Consider the following 20,785-nt stretch of genomic DNA (forward strand, 5'->3'; position numbering starts at 1 on the left):
GTGTTTGGCATGACAGCTTCCTCATGTTGCTGCCTCACAGCAGCAAGGACACAGCAGCTTTGAGCCTCAGCTGAAGTGTATACGCAGAGTTGAGCTTTGTTCCAGGACATGATGGTATGATAACCAATTGTGTTTAAGCACCTGAAACCATTCACTTGGAATCTATTTTCACATCTGAATTAAATAAAATAAATTCACACACACACACACACACACACACACACACACACACACACACACACACACACACACACACACACACACACACACACACACACACACACACACACACAGCCATCAGATTTATTGTATCAGTCTATATCACACACACACAAACTCACACAGACACACACAAACATCATGTGCATTCAAGCTATCTATGAATCTATCAGACTGATCCTAACAGATTGTACTATACACCCACACATACGCTCAAACACACACACACCTTTTGTAAAAAGCTGTAATCATTGGTCACAGTATGAAGGCAGGTCACATAAAGGGCCTCATGTTGAATGAGTTAACACACAGCTGAAAAGCCTTTACACTGAGAAAACAAGCATGACCAAAATCAGACCATCAACCTTTAGACATTTTATGGACCTTGTTTTACACCACCTATATAACAGTCTGCTTTCTACAATGACATCAAATGCACCATTCTGCAATTCAATACCTAACCCATCCACAAAAATTTGCCAAATTTGGACATACTAGTTTATCCCAGAAAACAGTGACATAAATCAGCAATACAATGCAATCCAGAAAAGAAAAACCTCAGTGGATGCAGCCGGTGGTCTGACCTGGCATAACGATCTCCAGGAGGCACAGCTTCCTGGAAGAACTGGAACTGGTAGAGGTAGAGGATGATGAGATGGCCTGCGCTGAAGATCGCCATCAGCACACAAAGGCAGCTAAAGAGCAGCGTGTCAAATGAGCGGCAGAAAGACCACCATGTGCACAGGCCCAGAAAGGTAAAGAAGTACATGGCAGAGGTGAGGGAGGGTAACATGATGCCTGCAGGGTGACACAAAGCACAGTAAAGATTTAAGCGTCAATACATATACATTAAAAACTTTATAAGATATAATTATGAACCCATGTGTTCCTAATAAATTGCTCAGTGAGCGTGTGGCAATATTTATGGAAAGAATTTTGAAAAATACATGTATAAGTGTATTAAGTACTTCTAAGTGTATAAAGCTACAGAAGCAGAATTTAGTTTAAGTGGGAAATAATTGTTTTTAGTGATATACAGCAAGCGGTTTCTAGTTATATATACCTGTAAAGCCCAGTAATATGGTTACAACTACTTTTCCTGCAGTCGCAATCAGATTTCCAATGATTTCCTTTAGTCTGGATGCCACTTCTGCTATCTGCCGCAGGATCTTCATCTTCGTGCTCTCCTCCTCCTCTTCCTCAGGCTCTAACCCCTCCAGATCTTCCTGCCCGACGTCTAAATCCTCATCAGGTGGTTCACAGTCTTCATCACCCAACTCAAAGTCTTCCTCGAGGTGCAGCTCGGGCTCCGGCTCAAGCTTTTCTTCTTTCTCCTTCTCTTCCCCATCTGTCTCCTCCTCCTCTTCTTCATCATCATCCTGTTCCTAAACAGATGGGAGAGAGACGAGCTTATAAGAGTTCTGACTGACTAATAATGCAAAATATTTGACTGTACCTTGAGTAATATTTAAACAAATGATATTGCTTTATAAGCTATAATAAAATCAGGTAATTTTAACGAGATTTATTCCAAGTCTCTGTACTCTCTATAATATTAAAACCCAGTACACCATAAACAAGAACTATACATAAACAAATCAGTGCTAAATTAAATTATACTGAATTGAATTCTCAAACATGATCTGGAATCATTTTTATAGTAGCATCTTACACAAGGACTTGTATTGGAAATGCTGTGCATAAACATTTAGTTCTGCTGTGTGGAGATGTATATTTAGCATTTTTTGGAAGAAAACAAAATAGGATATACTATTACATTGTGTCATAATTTAATACATCCCATGATACATTTATTATTCGAATACATTTTTTGTGTAATACAATATAGTGTAATAAAACACTAGAAGGTTTTACAGTGAGCTGGTTGTTTGTTTTTAAAAAAAAACACCTTGTTGTCTTTTATACATTAGTAGGCCAATGTGATGAAGAAATTTTATAATTCAAATATTGTTTATGTTTTTGGTAGATTGGTAGATAAAAGATGAAGTATTATTTATGTTTTCATTCAAAAATGATGTGCCATTGCATATAGTTTTATTAGGTTATACCAGGCTACACACTCTGTACAAGAGTGGACCAGGATAAAGGTCTCTGTGCTTGATTAAGTCGCGTCTGTTTATTATGACTTAAATTAGGGCTTCTTAAATCCATTTCCCCCCTCGTCCCACCTTACTAAGAGCTTAATAATTAGTCAGTCAGGTGATGGATCAAGTGTTTTAACAGTAAAGACAATTTCAAACAGTCCCCAAGGAACCTCATTCAGGACAGGAGTTAAACACTTCTGTCTGAAATGTATAATTTGTATACAAAACTTGCACCAAACAAAAAGGATAACAAATCAATATATTAAACAATAAATCACTGTATCGCTAACACAATTATTTGGTCTCTTTAAAATAAAGTAACAAAACACATAAGTGAGTGTCAAACATCATTTTTAGCTTGATGGTATTCCTAAACTTTGACTTTTTATAATAGCATTTTAATATATTTTGACTGAGGCTAAAGGCCTTCTGAAAGTCAGACAAATGATGAACAGACTGTCGTCTGTACACTTATGAACACTACAACTTGACCTACAGGTACTGTAAGGACATATCTTCTAAAGTAATATTTATCCAAGACTGAATACATCTGAACATACACAGAAGTGCTGTGTAGCAGTTAATCATACAGATTTCTTTAAAGATGATTTGTCACAATGTCTATTGTTAAAATAAATAAATAAATAAATAAAAAAAGGGAACATTGACTTTTAGGCCATGTCCACACTAATTCGTATTTGTTTGAAAACATATATTTTTCTCTCCGTTTTGGCCTTTCGTCCACACTGAGAAGGCGTTTTAAGTCAACGAAAACGTAGCTGTTGGAAGACGCTCTCCAAAGCGGATAAATTTGAAAACAGCGTCTTTGCGTCTTAGTGTGGACTGTGAAAACGGAGGCTTTTGAATACTATGACGCATTTTGTCATAAACACCTAGCAGAAATGACGAAGGTCGAAGCTTTCCTCATGTGCAGTAGGGAGATGTAAGCATTTTCATACATTTCAGTGTGGATGAGCAACTTTTGGAAAACGTTTGAAAATGATAATGTGGATGCGGAGCGTTTTTAGACGTAAACTCCGTTTTCAAATATATCCGGATTAGTGTGGACATGGCCGTATACACAAATACAAAATGTCAGTATGTGTAACACTATGCAGAGGCTAAACTAGAAAGAAGCAAACTTCCCAGGACCTGCTAAATCTAATCTAAGGTAAATCTAATCTCCTTGAGTGGTTTCAGCATACCAAAGTGACTCCACTCCAGTTGTACAAAGCACAGCTGATTTAATCACAAGAGGCTATAACACAACGTGACTCAATTCAGACAGTTAGAGTCCTGTTACAAAAACAATGCATATGACATACACTAATGTTCTATTTGGGACAGAGATGTAAACTCTGGTTGCATAAAATTCAACGAGTTTGCTCTGAACACAAACAAACGCATATACATATGTGTACACACACACACACACACACACACACACACACACACACACACACACACACACACACACACACACACACACACACGATCATTCAGCAAAACGTGGCCTCTGAAGTTCCCCAGCCTCAAAAAAAAGGAAACAGTTCTTCAAACTTCATTAGAGTAAGATCGGCATATAAGATGCTGACTCACATATGAGCTCAATTTGAAAGCTGTTAGGAGTATTTCCTCCGAATGTCATTCTCAGGCGGTGTGCGTAATAGTTTACCATTTGCTCTTTGGTAACTGTGGTAGAGTTACTTTTTTAAATGCATTACAGTTTTCTTCTGTTCAAACACTGATTGAATGACCAAGCTCAGGTGAACCAAAGAAATATATTTTGGAGATTCAGTCAAAAATCCCCAGCTTGTTTAACCCTACTATATTTTTCATACCACTGTGGTGAATGAAATCTCTGTGAGGCACCATGAAGGAATTATCGTGCTAGGTACAGTTGTACAAACAAACCTTTTTCACATGGGTAAGCAAAAGGCAAAAAGAATTCCCTCTATGATCTGTTTAAACTCAGACATCCTAACTGATTAAATGGGTTGCATTTGGTGAGTGTGGTGATGTTTGTGGAGTCTGGAGGGATATCAGCTATGCCATTCATCAGTGTGAAAGACTAAGGAGGTTCATCTCTCATACTAAAACTTCCTCACATATGAGAAATTCCTACATATGTGAACAAATAACTATGATGCGATTGGATTTGAATTTTGGTCTATTTCACATACAGGCGCACTTAAATCTGTCTAACTTTAAATGTTAAATCATGCAAAGGGTGAGACCATTTGATAAATAATGCATATCACCTGAAAAATGTAAAATAGTTATAATGTCTAAGAACAGGTTGTCACTGATAGTCAATAAAATGACCTAGCAAATGTTCAAATGCTGCGTTCATATGAATCTTTTTATAATCTTTCAGAAAGCACACTCATATGTGTTCCTGGCTTGTCTTAAATATTTGAAGAATATTTTGGGCAATCTAACTGAATAAACCAAACACACTATCTCTCTCAAAGGTTCCCTATGATATATTCAACAACTTATTGTCTTCAAAACAGCACCAGAGTGTACATGAGAATTAAAGGCAAACCTTTATATGAATATAACTGTGTGAAGAGTGAGACCACTTTGATAACCTCAGAAATAAATTTCATAAATTAAATTTATTAAATTTAAATTAAATTTTTTCTGATCTCCTAATTTGTTGCCTAATTGAAAACACCTAATTAAACAGGATTTAGGCATGCTCTCCATGGTGCTGAAATTAAGTGAACAAACAAAATTCAAATCATTAACAAAATGAAACCATTTTACATAAAAAAATGTTAACAGTAGAACTGGAAATTTCTGCTGTACACACAGAAACACATACAAAGCAACATGTATGTACAGTCCACAACAGGCCATACAGTGGGATTTGGTGCTAAAGTATCTGTGTCACAATCCATAAACCTCTTGTCCAGGGGGTTGGTCGTGTTTATTTATTTATTTGTTTGTTTGTTTGTTTGTTTGTTTGTTGTTTTGGGGGGGTTGTTGGGGTTGGGGGGGGGTTGGGGGATGGTCAAGTACACTGCACTTCATTGCCACCCTTAAATTACACAAGCAGACCAAACACATAAACACAAGCGATAGACACACAGTCAGGAGATTAATAAATGGACAGCCCATAATAAGAAGCAGCGAGTAAAAGTTTAAATAGTATACAATGGTGTGTTTATGGCTACACATGTCTGTTTATGGTCAGTAGTTTTTCTGATTTAGCACTCTAGTTTGGCATCTGACATTCTGACAGCATGAATAAACTTAACATAAGAAAAATAGAAAGAAAACAAGGCAGAGAATGAAAGAGACAGGAGACAATAGACACAGAGAGGAAGAGTGGAAGGAAGGTAGAGAAAGACAAAGAGTAAACCAAAGATGGTCATTTAAGCATTGTCGTTGCCACTGAAAACACATCAGCTAATGCATTCAAGATGTAGTCTTCTTTCTAGTGTCTTTCTCTCTCTCTCTTTCTCTCTCTCTCTCTCTCTCTTTCACACACACACACACACACACACACACACACACACACACACACACACACACACACACACACACACACACACACACACACACACAAACACCATTCAATTCCACACCTACACAAACACAGAAGGAGTAGAACACTGGAATGCACATTCATTGTTAATGGCAGTGAATCACACTGAGGTGAGGAAATGAGGAAGTGTGGCCGCACTGCACACGTAGCTTAGTGTGGCTATATAAATATTGTACCAGGATTAATGTTGCATTCACCAACATTCCCTCAAGTTTATACAGCACCCACTTCACTGGCAAGATGTCTTGATTGTGCACTGTTCCAGTTATTCAGCATTAAATTGACATACCTCATACTGCTTCCAGACAGAGTGTGAATTTACATTTGACATAAAATGAGGGGTGCGAAAAATATTAACCATACCAAGCTGTATTTAGAATTGAGTAACACACGCATCCTAAGGTGTTTTATGGCTTTTTGGAAAACTGGATTAATGGATTTTTATGGAAAATTATGGCTTTGTGTGCTGCTTGGGCAGCAGTAGATTTGACCAATGAGGTGAACACTTTTACAACAAAGGTTTATCTCTGTAATGTGCAATTCTAATCTGAGACATAAAACTGTCATGTTATAGACGCACGAGTAAAGAGAAGTATCAAGTTCAGCACCACTGTCTGATAGCTTGACATACCCACTATACTGTAGATCAAAATGTTTTGGCCTGTGATTACATGCAATGTAATTTCTAATGGAACTGCATTAGAGAGCAATATCAAATACATAAATATGACACCATTCCCTAAATAATGTCATTCTGTCACAATGTAATGTAATGGTCACAACAGCAGTTTATGCAGGTGATCAGAAAAGATATCATAATAAGAAACACTGCATATCTTGAGGACCAGATTACTTAAAGTGAAATGTTTTCTTTTACAAGAGAGAATTAAATTAACAAAAGTTTTTTTTTTCTCGTTAACACAATTGAATTTTCTTGTGATATCGACATAACAAAACCCGACATAATTTTCTCATGATGTAATTATATCATGAGAAAAATTTCGCGTATTTCAAATGTTTCTGGTGTATGTGCACGCTAGTGTCTGAAATCTCCATCATAAATGTCAATCACTGACAGACGTAAAGCTGTTTCAGTGTGAGTGAATCCCTGAATCCCTAAAGGCAAATGTAATCATTCAGCTCTTTTGCTGCATATAGAACATATTCTTATACCGAGATCGAGTTGTGAAAACAAAATATAATAATGCATAGCCTCTTAGGACTTCTGTACAAACTAGCTAATTAAATAGAGTGAAAAAATAGCTAGTACTTTATTATTATGATTATTATGATTTCATGACTTACCTTATGAAATACCTGAGGGCCACATTACATTGCATGCACAATGAACTTTTTAAACATAAAATGATAAACAAACAAACAAAGAACTGTCCAGTCAAATGCTGTAACTCACAGCTGTAAATACAACATCTTTCACCCTTTAACAATACCGTGTGAGAAAGAGTGATCTTGTACAGAATATTAGTAGTAATTTTTATTACTGCTTTATTACTATTATTTTATATTTACTGCTTTGTGTTTCACTTAATTGTGTAAGAAACAGGATCAGCTTGATGGACCAATTGCTATTTTATTATCTAGTAAATAATACGATTGGAAGCTATAGGGTTATACCACATTTTAAAGGATAATTGTGATAATCATAAGTAGGACTACTCATACAAAATACTGAAAATATACTAGATGTTTATTTCAATACTTGCCATTTTCCTATTGTATTTATTGTACATATACTGTACATTGTATTAAATTGGATAATCACATAAATGAGCAGCGTACAGATAATTGTAAGTGTACTTTGTGAAAAGATTTATTTTTGAGCACCTCGTTGAGACCCAAAATACAATTATTCAGCATTTAATGCCAGTTTACACTGGTTTCTACTGGAATCCAAATGCCCATCTGACCAGGACCGCAATGCTCCCAAAAAAGAAATAAACTGTGGAATGCCACCAGGAACCAAAGTGGTGATCTGCATTTTATGACAGATATTAGGCCAAAGAAAGATGCGAAGTGGCTTCATACAGTAGATATAAGATCAGGGTTATTAATGAGCAAGTATTTCCTCTCTAAAACAAACAGCCCATCGGTCTGCAGGCTCCACTTGTCCGTTTCCCTTCTGACTGCACATCCATTAGTCCTCCCGTCAAACAGATCATTTACCTGAATAAATACTACCCTGATTGCAAAACAAGGCATGGCAGAAGGGAATCAACAGAAATAAACATATTCCATGCCAAGTAGAAGGGGAATTAGGCCATGGCAGTGCTGCCAGGACAAACAGGAGCAGGACTGGCAGTGCTCAAGAAACCAGGGCTAGGCAAAAATTTGTACCAGTGCTAGATTTTTTTTTATGTAGGTACAGGATATTTTAAGGTGTTTGTTTGATACTGTGAATTCACAAAAATGACCGTACAGAAAGTGCAGATTAATTTTAATTTGTAGCAGCTCTGACAACACTGATGGCTTTAGGGATTAGTGGACACTTATTAGCGTATCATTTAAGATTTATAATAAACACACATTTAAAATGTGTTAATTGTAACAATTTGAATTCCGTTTAGGAGGTGTTTACTGAGCGATTATACACATAGTCACTAGTGTCTGCAGTTAATAAGATCCAGAGGTAAAGCTGTAACTTTAGGTCTTCTGACAAGAGAAATCCAGGGGATTTGCACTTTCTGGTTCATCTGTAACACAACACAATGGCTATTTTTTTCTTATTACCTACAAGATTAATGTGGTTAAGGGAACAACTTTTTATAGCTTGTATAAGTGATAACAGGAAGTAACTTCCACAGACTTTTCCACAACACTAAACATAATTATAGTTTTAAAGTACATGTCGCTAATAAATATAAACTATAATCACTGATAAATTGCTGTGATCTTGTTATTGGAAAAAAATTAACTCCATAGTGGCAACAGTAACTCATCCAAGTATCAGATAACTGTTATGTTTTTTAATTGGGCAAAATTTAAAATAGGATATAAGGCCTGAAATCTAATTCTGAATCTATAAGAAGCTCTATAAAAAAAAAATGTGATTCTTGAACATTATTTTAAACATAATACCTCTCCAGGGTGAGCATATCCTTTATTTATTCCATTAAGGTTTCTGATATGTTTTCTTTTTGACAACACAATATTTACATTTCCTGTACTTCTTCCACAAAAAATAATTTGTTCTATTATTCTATGTGTCATATAAGTGAAGAGTCAGAGCACTCGACGGTATGACTGTTATCATAGGAACTGGAGAAATTTCAAATCAATGAGAGGCTCAAGTTCAAACCTTGCACTCAGTGGAAATCGATGCTGTTTAAATATCTTATTGGACAAATGAACTTCTTGTGCACATTATGTTGAACATAAACCTAATTTATATAGAGAATGACTCTGACTCTTGTGTAGCATTCCAGAAATCTGCAGATGGTTTATATGGATCCTGCCCGATGTCATAGAAGTGAAATACAGTGCACAAAATGGATAAGAGTAGAGGATAATAAAAAAGCATAAGAACAGAAAAAGAAAATTATGTCCATATTATCAACTGTTTTGCAAAATCTGAAATAAAAGGATCACATGCTATAACATTTATTAATTAGTAATGTAACCACATAATACAGTGTGAGCCTCTAGGTTTTAGTTTTTATTCTAATAGTTTAATATTTCATTTAAAGTCCAAGTTCCATCAAAGCAACCCCTACATTTTAGCATATCATAAAAACATACAGGTTGCTAGGTCTAGACTTACAGATCCAGTGATCACCCTGACGACTTTTATGGTTTTATCAAGAGGTTCTATTACAGGATGCTCCATCAATAAAAACATTCAAACGGATTTCTATTTGGTTCTCATTCTCTACATTTTCATCCATTTTACCTAAAAAGCCCTACAAAATAAGCAGTGAATGGCACTGCAAGGTTCCCTAAGTTTATTTTAGCTGATTAAAAGCAGTGTCAGTCTCTTCCTTTAGGAGGGTTTCTAGGCTGAGGGACTCTGGCCTATTGTGGGAGGGAAAAACAACAGCCTTGGGAGAAATTGTGCACTATGAAAATGTCTCTGGTTGGTATTCATCCAGACAGTAATGGATTCACCTTATTATCCTCTTCATAACTATGGCTTATAATTTATCACCAAAGAGGCCTTTCTATCTTCCTGAAAGGGAGCAGCCTCCATAAGTAAAAGAGTAAGATGTATTATGGACCTCTGGTTGTGTGTTCCAAGAAGATATTAATCAACTAGACTCATAGAGAACAAAGAGAACAGCTTAGATATGAGCAAGGAGTGGGCATGACCACAGTGTACCAGCAAGGAAAATATGCCCTATCTATCAAATAAGAATTCTGGATTATGGCTATATATATAAAATGAAGTGTCAAAATATCCATGCTACTATTAATAACACAGTACACTTTTCTGAGATATCACAGCTATTAGTGGAATATTTATTATACCAACAGACACTATTGGTACTCCCAGTAGTTTATTGGATGATAAAATACATTTTAAATGTAATATTTACATTTGTAAATATCGATGTTACATATGTTAAATAAATTGTCTATAGGTTAAACTAAAATTATTTTGTACCTCATTGCAGTATTACTGTTTCCTTTTTACAAATCCACAAGTGCCACAATATAACTACAATGAAGTACAAGGGGAAATGTGTGTCAGTAAGGTCACAGTAAAATCATAAGCTTAGGTATAGACTCTACACTGTCAAAAATTATATTGGAGCAATGAACACCATGCTTCCAGATATTCCCTTAACTGTTGGTTTGATAATGGATGTAGAGTGTTTAACACATTCATCCAAAATCTCACAAAGGTGTTAAACTGGTTTCAAAAAATAGAATTTACATAAATTTCATACTCATTGAACCATTCAGTGAGCCCTTATTCCCTGTGTTTGGGAGCGGGGGTCATCCTGGAAGAGACCACCCATTAGGATAAACACATCTCATTGCAGTATTGACTTGCAGTGATACACAACATGGACAAAAGTATGTGGACACCCCACCATCACACCCAAATGTGGTTCTTCCCTAAACTGTTGAAAACATAGTTGTCAACTTAAGATTTCTCTTCAATGGAACTAAGAGGCTCAAACCTGTGCTAGCACAACAATGCCCCTGTTTACAAAGTACAATACACAAAAACATGGTTTGTCAAGGTTGGTGTGGAAGAACATGAGTGTCCTGCACAGAGCCCTGACTCAAGCCCACTAAACACCTTTGGAATGAACTGATATACTGACAAATTTGTCTAATGCTCTTGTTGCAGAATGGACTCTCAGAGCCATGCAACAAAATCTATTAGAAAGCCATCCCAGAAGGCTGTTTATATTGGAACCAAGCAATATTAATTTACATGGTTTTGGCTGGGAATGGGTTGTTCAATATTCAGGTGTCCACATACATTTGGCCATATAACATACTTCCTTTTAAGAAGACAAGTGGAGCCAAACAATACCAGCAAAACTGTTTTAAGAGCATAACAGATTCATCAGTTGTACCTTTAAATTCATCCCAAAACTGGATCAACATGCTTCATTAAAAGTATGGCTTTCACTGAATAAGAGAATAAGCTTGATGATTTAGAAATGTGTGATAATAAAACAAAATGTTTTTTGATGCTACATGGCATCAAATGTTCTGTAAATTTACCTGATTCCCCATGTCGAAGTCAGTATTATGCTGCAACATGTCCTTTCCTGGAGGCTTTTCAAGACTACGACACAGGAGCCATGTAACCAGACCAGCAATGAACATGCCAATGTCTGGGATGAAAACACGGATGCCGTTACCTGCATCTGCCCCCCGGACACTGTAAAGAAACGTAAAAAGAGGTGAGAGGTGGTTTTCATGATGGAACTTACAGTGTTGAACATCATGTTGATTTTTGTCAGTGTTGTTTCAATATGCCTGCTCAGATCTTTGGGTTTATACTGAACTATCCAGTTGTTTAGGACTTTTTGCCAGTATGCCACTTGTTTCCTAAAGTACACTGCATCTTTCTAATAACCAAATCTAGTTATTAAATTAACTGCTTGCATGTTGTGTTATTTACATACTATTCCTATTCTATTAGATGAAGAAGAAACCTTTGTAATATATACATTACTGCACAGGGAAATCCTTGTGTTTTGTGCCTATTTTGTCGGCAGTTATCTTGTTAATACAGTCAGGTCCATAAATATTGGGACATCTACACAATTCTAACATTTATGGCTCTATACACCACCACAATGGATTTGAAATGAAACGAACAAGTCATGCTTTAACTGCAGACTGTCAGCTTTAATTTGAGGGCATTTACATCCAAATCAGGTGAACGGTGTAGGAATTACAACAGTTTGCATATGGTATGTGCCTCCAACTTGTTAAGTGACAAAAGTAATGGGACAGAATAATAATCATAAATCAAAATTTCTCTTTTTTTAATACTTGGTTGCAAATCCTTTGCAGTCAATTACAGCCTGAAGTCTGGAATGCATAGACATCACCAGACGCTGGGTTTCATCCCTGGTGATGCTCTGCCAGGCCTCTACTACAACTGTCTTCAGTTTCTGCTTGTTCTTGGGGCATTTTCCCTTCAGTTTTGTCTTCAGCAAGTGAAATGCGTGCTCAATCGGATTCAGTGAGTGACTGACTTGGCAATTGCATAACATTCCACTTTTCCCCTTAAAAAACTCTTTGGTTGCTTTTGCAGTATGCTTTGGGTCATTGTCCATCTGCACTGTGAAGTCCCGTCCTGTTGTGAACACCCTTCACAATGCTGGGGTCTGAGACCTGTGTCAGCCATGATAGCAGGGTAAGGACCTTATTCAAGAGCCCAAGGGTGGCATCTTATAATTCAACCTTCATTTCAGGGTCAGCTGAGCTATCAGTTGGTATTAGAACCCACACCTCCAGTGGAGCCCACAACCGCCCATCCATCCTGACAACTGCTTGGTCATTTCTAGATCTAAAACACTGTAATTAGAAATGACACACTTCAATCCCCAACCTCTGCTTGAGCCAAATTATGTTTTAAAATATGCTATTTAGTGCAAGAATGTGCTGGAGTACCTCACCAATACACACAAAAATGTCCTGAGCCACAATAAAGACCGAAGATTGCCAGTGTCCTCAGTTAATGCGCTGCCTCGTATGGTTCTCATTTCCATGCTCAAGCTACAGCCTTTCGCGGTTCTCTCGGCTCAAGTTCCTTGGCAAGCCTTTCAATCCCCAGACCAAGCTTTTCTTTATGGAGCTACATGTTTCTGTCCTGAAAACTGAAAGTCCACTTGTTTCAACTTGCACCACTCAGTTGTCATTCAGCAAGACCCTCATTTTAAGATGTATAAAAGCTTTACATAGACAAGGTTAGTTTTTATGGCATTAAAAGTTGAAGGTATTTTGGTAAACTGGAGTGCATTACCACACCATTGGATGCCCACAGAACCATAAACCACAGTCTTACTCAACAGTGACTCAACAATCTACAACACCATCTCACTATACAGTGTGAACAACTGCCTTTGTATCTAAGACTAATGCAAACATACTGTATTCTAGGACAAACAAGAGATTGAGTCATGTTCCTTCTAAATTATATCTTGTTTGTCAATTACTGCACATGCTCATCAATCACTCTATAAATCACAAACAGCCCAAGGAGAAAAAGAAAAACAGCTCAAATTGCAAAAAGATAAGCAGCCAAGTGGCCCTTCACCAGAAAATCAGCCTGCACCTTGTTGACGTTGGGTTTCATGCAACTCTAAACAAATGTTTGGATACGTATGCAACTCTCTCCACATGAAACCCGGCTTTCAAAGAGAAACGTCGGCGACTGTGCAGCCTCTTTAAAGTGCACCGTGTTTGCTCCATAAAATTTAATAAGTGACAGACGGCACTAGTCAGAGCGAGTATTCCGCATTTTGCTTCGTCCACTGCTGACTCTTTTCCAAGGGCACCTCCCTGTACCTAAACAGTTTGCACTACTGCTTAAGGCCGCCTTTTATCTCAGCATGCTAATAAAGAGAAAAGCGTGAGCTGGCAAAATGAAGGTCCTACAGATGGCACTCATTTGGGAATAAAACAGTGTGGTAAATTAACTAGGAAACTCTGGGCCATAAAGAGAATTAAAGGGAGCCGCTATCAAAGTTCACAGTGAAAGCATCAATTTGAAGAGACACCCAGAATATTGTTGGCTCCACACAAAAATCTGTATTTTTGGTTCGCTTTTAGAACTCGCTGAGTGGTTATAATTCTTACATCTATTCCGAGGTTGTAGTCTTACTCAAGCTGGTGTTGAGTTACTCTTTGATGAGTGCGGGTTGGATGCTGGTGGGGCAGCTAACAGTCATTAGTTGGCACTGCAGTTAGAACATCAGCAGGGGATAATGGACAGGCTGGAGGATCTACGGGCCATCACGTCACCCGACAATACCTCCATTTTCACAGCATGCACAAAAAACAGTCCAGGACTCAAATACCACAATACAAGGGCTTTCAGCAAGGCCTAGATGAAATAGTTTAAAAAGAAAGCATTAAAGGTAAATAAACCTAGGCTTCCAACACCTTCATATACAGAACTCACTGAAAAGCTTTTCTTATGATAATGTCATACAGTAGTTTGTCCAAATATACTATATGTTCTCAAACTGAACAATTCAATAAACAGTTTAATAACAGAATACAAACTTTTAGCTTAGAAACTCTTTAATATTTGCACTTCAGATAAGCAACTTTAAAAATACGTACGCATTATTTACAACTATAAAGAGCAATTGTATTGAATCTGTACTATTTGGCAGGGGTGGCAGTGGCCATAGTGAAGATAAAAACCCAACCCAAATGTAGGGATAACAAAAACACAGTTTATTAACAAAAACGGAAAACATGGACAGAGAGAAAAAAATCACGAGAACTAGAACACGACACGGCAAAGCAAAAAGGTTACATAAACCAACACAGACAAAGAAAAAACGAGGACTCTGTGAAGCTAGATGCAATGCGAAGAAAATAAATAGACATAATGAGTCCTGACAACTATACTAATTTAAGAAAGTCCTGTATGTAAAATACCACTGAGTGCAACATTGTACACCTCCTTTCTTTCTGAGTAAAACAAATTGCCCCTATCTTGCAACACACAAACTTATATTTCTATTGTGTATTTAAATACAGCCTAAATATCAGTGATGAAGTCAGCAGTTATGTTTAGGAGCATTCGTATGTGTTTGCAGACCCTTGCTGACATGCTATAGAAACTTTAAGTCCCTCATTAATGTTTATAATGATTAAAACATATCTACTTTGTAAAGTTTCATTAAAAACATGCCAAGTTTAAATTCTTAAGCTGTTTGTAAACAATATTTATCACCTAATACAATAAATGCTTTACACATATACTGTACACTATTTTCCATGTCGCTAATTTCTACCATAGAAAACATCATACTAACTTTATTTCCGTACTGTAAATAAGCCAAAGGTGGCTTGGAAAATACCAAAAAACCTTGAGAGAAAATGTGGCACAATAATAGGTCAACAAGTTGAGGAAGGCAAGTTTGTTACTAAATAAAATGTGATTTTAACTAAATTTCAAAGGTCCAGCTGGCTTTCTGGCCGTCACATAATTCAATCTCATCTCTCAGAGACATCTGCCGTGAGAGTGGCCTATCATCACCACAGTGGGTCTATTAAGACTCAGCAACTGGACTGACTTTTTTTTTGTAATCTACAGAGATCTTAACATAACATATAATATTACAACAGTATCACAACGTGCTGATTAAATCATGAGTTGTGACTAATTAAATCAATTTATTTACATTTTTTAGTTAAAAAAGTTCTAAAACATTTTATTACTAGAATTTTTATATGCCTTATTGCCTACGTTTGTGGATACAGCTGGAATTTGTTAATCTGTCTATCTACCTAAATACATACCTACCTATCCATCCATTTATTCATCCATCCATCCCTCCCTCCATCCATCCATCCATCCATCCATCCCTCCCTCCCTCCCTCCCTCCCTCCCTCTATCTATCTATCTATCTATCTATCTATCTATCTATCTATCTATCTATCTATCTATCTATCTATCTATCTATCTATCTATCTATCTATCTATCTATCTATCCTAAAGTGATCTAGCCTAATTTCAAATATTTTTCAAACATCTCTCAAAAAAGAGCATCTGGACTACAGGCTGACAAAAAAAATGTTCATGGTTATTTGTTGAGTGCAAATAAGTGCCATTTCTATTAAATGAGATATTTCACTAAATTTATGCCAAGAGGATTAATGCTTTCTCAGGACCTTTGTTTAAAACCTGGCTGTAATCTGCATGGACAAAAGCCAGCAGTGCAGTGCAAGCATTGGGGTCACGGGGCAAAGATTCATAAGGGGTCAATTAACCAGAAGAAGGAATTAATGTGGGTGAACAACAGAAAGAAAAAAGTAACAGCACTGAAAATGTGAAATAAAGTAACTATGAAACTTCTGAAACAAATATTATTCTTTTTTTTAAACATAGCTTAACTCTTGCTTAATCTTACTGAATTAATATGCCCTCAGGTTTAACTTGCATTACCAGTCAGTTTGCCCAGACTTCTTCACTTCTATAACTCCTTATCTATCAGTAGTTGCTAAATAATTTATAATTACAGAATAACATAATTCATAATGTTGAATTCTTAAATCTGGCCTAAAATAATTGGTCTGAAGATGTGAATCATTTTGACAGGCCTATATTTATTCACTCATTCTAATATTCTATTGTATCTACAGTAACACCATTATATGACATGCCTTTGGGGTAGCACAGGAGTGTGAAGGAGTTCCCCTGGTTCAATCATGATCTTGGGTTCTTGTCTAGTCGCTGGTTCATGTAGGTTCCTGCGGGTTTTCTGGTTTTCTCAGAAAAACACTGGTGGATGGGCTAAGATAAACTGCCCCATGTGTGAATGAGTGTGTGAATGTTTGTGTTCATGGTGTCTTGTGATGGCTAACAAGTTTTCTGTAAGGAGACATTTATTTAGCTTTACTTAATGGAGTCTCCAGGATAAGCACAGTAACTGTCCATGTTAAAGCTGTAATGTGTAAAGAAGATAATATTTTGTAGTTTTGACATGACAACATACATTATTGTCTTATTAACTTCAAGAAATTGTAATGTTTTCTTCCACATTTAACATACATAACATTCATCCTAAATGCAAGTAGATAGCAATTTAATATCAATCAATGTAATTACTATGTCATAAAGACCGTAAACTCTGAAGATGGATTATTTCTTATTGGGGCCCTCTCCCAATTTGTATGAAACTTGATTGCTTGCTTTGATCTGGAAACACAGCTACTGTAATACGAGTAATTGACATTCAGTAATTGTCGTCTTTCGGATATAAGGCTACCAGTTGTTCCGCTGTCAGGAGAGACACACGCAACACTGATGTTCCTGGCTTGTTTAGCAACAGGCTAACCTCCTCAGGGAGAAATAACATGCACGTAATTTCCCTTTCCAGTTCCGCCAGCAGCTTCTAGTCAGCTTGGTTGCTGAATGAGTGCACACCATGCAGACAAGCAGAATCTAAACATTACAGATAATGGGTTATACATTATTCCTAACCTAGATCTGGATTAATCCTCACACAAGTCTGGCTTTATTCTATCTCAGATTTACTCGGCATGAATCCAACTTCCTGCTATACTTTGCTCTGTTTATCCAATCTCCATCCTAAGAAAATGGAGACCTGGCAGGCTTCAAGTCTCAATGATTTTAGTCTTGTTGTTTGCAGAGTGAGTCAGCGAGGCCCAGCAAAGGCACAACGTTGCACAGCGGTCGGTTTCAGGACACTGACAGCTCACAAACACAGCCCATTTTTCTTGGTTTTTTCTTTGAGCTTCTCAGTCACCTTTATTTGGCTTCATGGAACACCTAAACCAGCGGTCGGCAACCTTAAACACTCAAAGAGCTATTTGAACCCATTTCTCACAGAAAAAAAAAACCCACAGGGAGCCAAAAAACCCTTTTGACATCTAAAATGAAGATAACACTGCATATATCGTTTTTTTACCCTATGGAAAGTATAGAAAATCTGTAGTGTGTTCATTTATGAAATCAATGAACTGCTACCGAGTAAACAAAATTTTATTTCTGCAGGCAACCAAAAATATTTTGAACAGTTTGAACTAACCTTAACAAAAAAGATGATGGGTTAAAAGTTACGTTCAAATAAAATGTCTAATTGAGTCCTCTTCGTATTCATGACATCAAAACTTGCCGGCTGAAACAAACCAAAAATGCATCTGCTTCTGTGTGTCGAATTTCGCAAGTCGGCAGTTATGACGCATATTTTGAGTGATAAAAAAATTAAACACAGTTTATTTTAATGTTTAATGTTTAATGTAAAGAGCATCATAATCTTAGAATTTTTTTTTTTTAAACTATCTAACTAAACTAAAATAAATTTAAATTAAACATTTATTTTCCAAATCTACAGGGAGCCGCAGCAGAGGGATGAAAGAGCCACTTGTGGCTCCGGAGCCACGGGTTGCCGACCCCTGACCTTTCAGAGACATTTCACAAGGTTCGAGGTAACTAAAAGAGGTAAAGTACTAAATACAGTCAAGGATGAATCATCAAACTTTACAATAAGCTACATGTTTAAGCCTTGGTGATTAGCTGATGTGAATAAATAACTAAATTATCCTGACATTCTTTTTTAAGAATAGGCTTCCAGGATAAGCAGATAAAAATGATAAGCTCAAGCTCAGGATGCTTCTCATGTAATATGGTAATGAGGTTGGCAAGTAAAGATATTAGCATTAACGCCTCGCTTACTTCCCGCTAATCCCTAATAAAGGTCTCAGAGCGTGGCTTTTACTGCTTAATAATTTTCACAGCAAATAAGAAACCGTCCAAATACACAGGGCAGAAATGGCCACCGAGGCTTTTGGCTGATTTCTGTCCAAGGCCAACATGCAGCACAGTGCTACGATTCAAAGCTCACATGGCATTGAGGATAGAGAAATGCCTGTTGCAAAATCCCTTGTGTTTTAATGACCTTTCTCATTGGTTAAAGCAAAACAGCTAATTTAACTTGTACCAAAACCATTTATGTATGCAATGTATCAGATTTATTCTGACAGAGAGTTTAATGGTTCTTCATCTATTATTATTTATTATTCCTTCAAATTGTCATCTGTATTTAATACGATCTAACGATCAGCTACAGTATTAAAAGGTACTAAGTATCTTTGAAACATGATTTCTTTAAAGGAATACATTTGAAATAAATCTGGAAACTTTAAATCAACCTTCAACTAAATACCAGACAAAGCAAAATGTTGAGGAAAAAATAGCCTGTCTGAAGCACAAAAAAATGAAAGGAAGCTGATAACATTCACCTATTCTGTAACATTCACCTATTCTATTATGTAGACTTCATAACATGAGGGGAAATGCTGATATGATTAGCAGAAAGATCCAGAGCACCAAACAGTATCTACAAAAGCCTACTTGATCTCAGCATGCCCAGGGATCAGATACTGTATAGTATGCGCTTATCAGTATGTGAAAGGAAACCTCAAAAAATGGCTTTTTACCAGTACACTGGTGTGCTGCTCTGCCAACAGAATGAAAGTCATCTTATTGGACATTTTCAATCTGTTTAAACAAATTATTAAATCACCACAAGGTGCTAAATTAGTCAGGATTAGTTGGATTTCAAGTTTAATATTATCTAATATTAATGGTTATATTTTCAGATGCTTGTGTCCAAGAACTTGGGGTACCTCATAGAGCAGAAATGGGTTTGATAGCCTTAATCACCTGTGTGGAGTGCGACATGACAAAGAAACTAATATGAACACAACAAAACAGGCAGAAATTCTATTTTCTGGTCTCTGGTAAAGAAGAGTTAAAAGTTAACAGCTCGTATGGTGTCGTGTAGTGTACATGGTTGTTTATAAGAGACTGCAAAAGAAACCTATTCCCATGTTTTTATTCAGAGGATCAACAGAACTTTTCATGGGAACTCATTTTTTTGAGTCAGATTGTGAGGACCTCAGGCAATTTAGTTATCTGGAGGATTTTTTGGAACAAACAGCCTCCCAAAAAAGCTAAACCAAGGAACAAAAAATAGACAGATTGACCTCTTTTGCATCAGAAGATGTAAATAAAAACAGAGAGACAGAGTATGAGAGGATGTTCTTTAGATGTAACCTTTTTCCCTTGCTAATTTACAGTATTTAGGGATCATTTCCTTAACGTACATAGTCCTTAAATAGTCCTTTCCTTAAATACTTTGCACTGTATTTCTACTGGGGTTAGTCCATGCAACTGGTGTGTTCTTCTGCTAATAGCACATTCTCCAAAAGATTCTTATCATACTTCTGAGATTCTTTTATGCTCACCATAGTTGTAAAGAGCAATTATTTGAGTTGCTACAGTCAGCTCAAACCAGTCCTCAGACCTCTCTCATCAACAGCATTGCTCAGCCAACAGAAAGTCTAAAATATATACTGTAAACTCTAAAATCTCAAGAGATCAGCAGTTTCTGAAATACTCATCCCAGCCCATCAGTCATGGGTACCAACAACCATGCCACAATCCAAGCCAAACTGAGATTTTGTTGGTTAAAATTATTTTATGTGCTGTGCTGCTGCCACTAGTTTAGCTGATTAGATAATGATGAGGTTTACAGATATTCCTAATAAAGTGTTTGGTATGTATATACTGTAGCATATACAGTATATATATCCAGTTTTTAACTGGTTGTGATTACATGTAACAAAATATGTAAATGTAACAAAAACTTGGTTCCAATTAACAATCATCTAGCTGCAAATAGCTACCTAAGCAAACTGATGAATGCTT

General features: G+C 36.6%; 1 protein-coding gene across 8 annotated transcripts in view; it reads right to left on the reverse strand.

Moving 5' to 3' along the window:
* The window catches only part of LOC113644229 (piezo-type mechanosensitive ion channel component 2), a 128,448-nt gene that overhangs the window by 49,459 nt on the left and 58,204 nt on the right, over positions 1-20,785 (reverse strand). For 5 of the 8 annotated variants that reach the window (XM_047810778.1, XM_047810779.1, XM_027148880.2 and 2 more), the window contains 3 exons: positions 11,578-11,737; positions 1,283-1,604; positions 777-1,017 (listed from right to left, as the gene is read on the reverse strand). In XM_047810778.1, the coding sequence (XP_047666734.1) occupies positions 777-1,017; positions 1,283-1,604; positions 11,578-11,737 (723 nt within the window). The remainder of the gene's footprint in view (positions 1-776; positions 1,018-1,282; positions 1,605-11,577; positions 11,738-20,785) is intronic. The other 3 variants (XM_047810782.1, XM_047810781.1, XM_047810780.1) reach the window with 1 other exon arrangement.

The sequence above is a fragment of the Tachysurus fulvidraco genome, chromosome 3 (assembly GCF_022655615.1).
Source record: "Tachysurus fulvidraco isolate hzauxx_2018 chromosome 3, HZAU_PFXX_2.0, whole genome shotgun sequence".
Classification (NCBI taxonomy): Eukaryota; Metazoa; Chordata; class Actinopteri; order Siluriformes; family Bagridae; genus Tachysurus; species Tachysurus fulvidraco.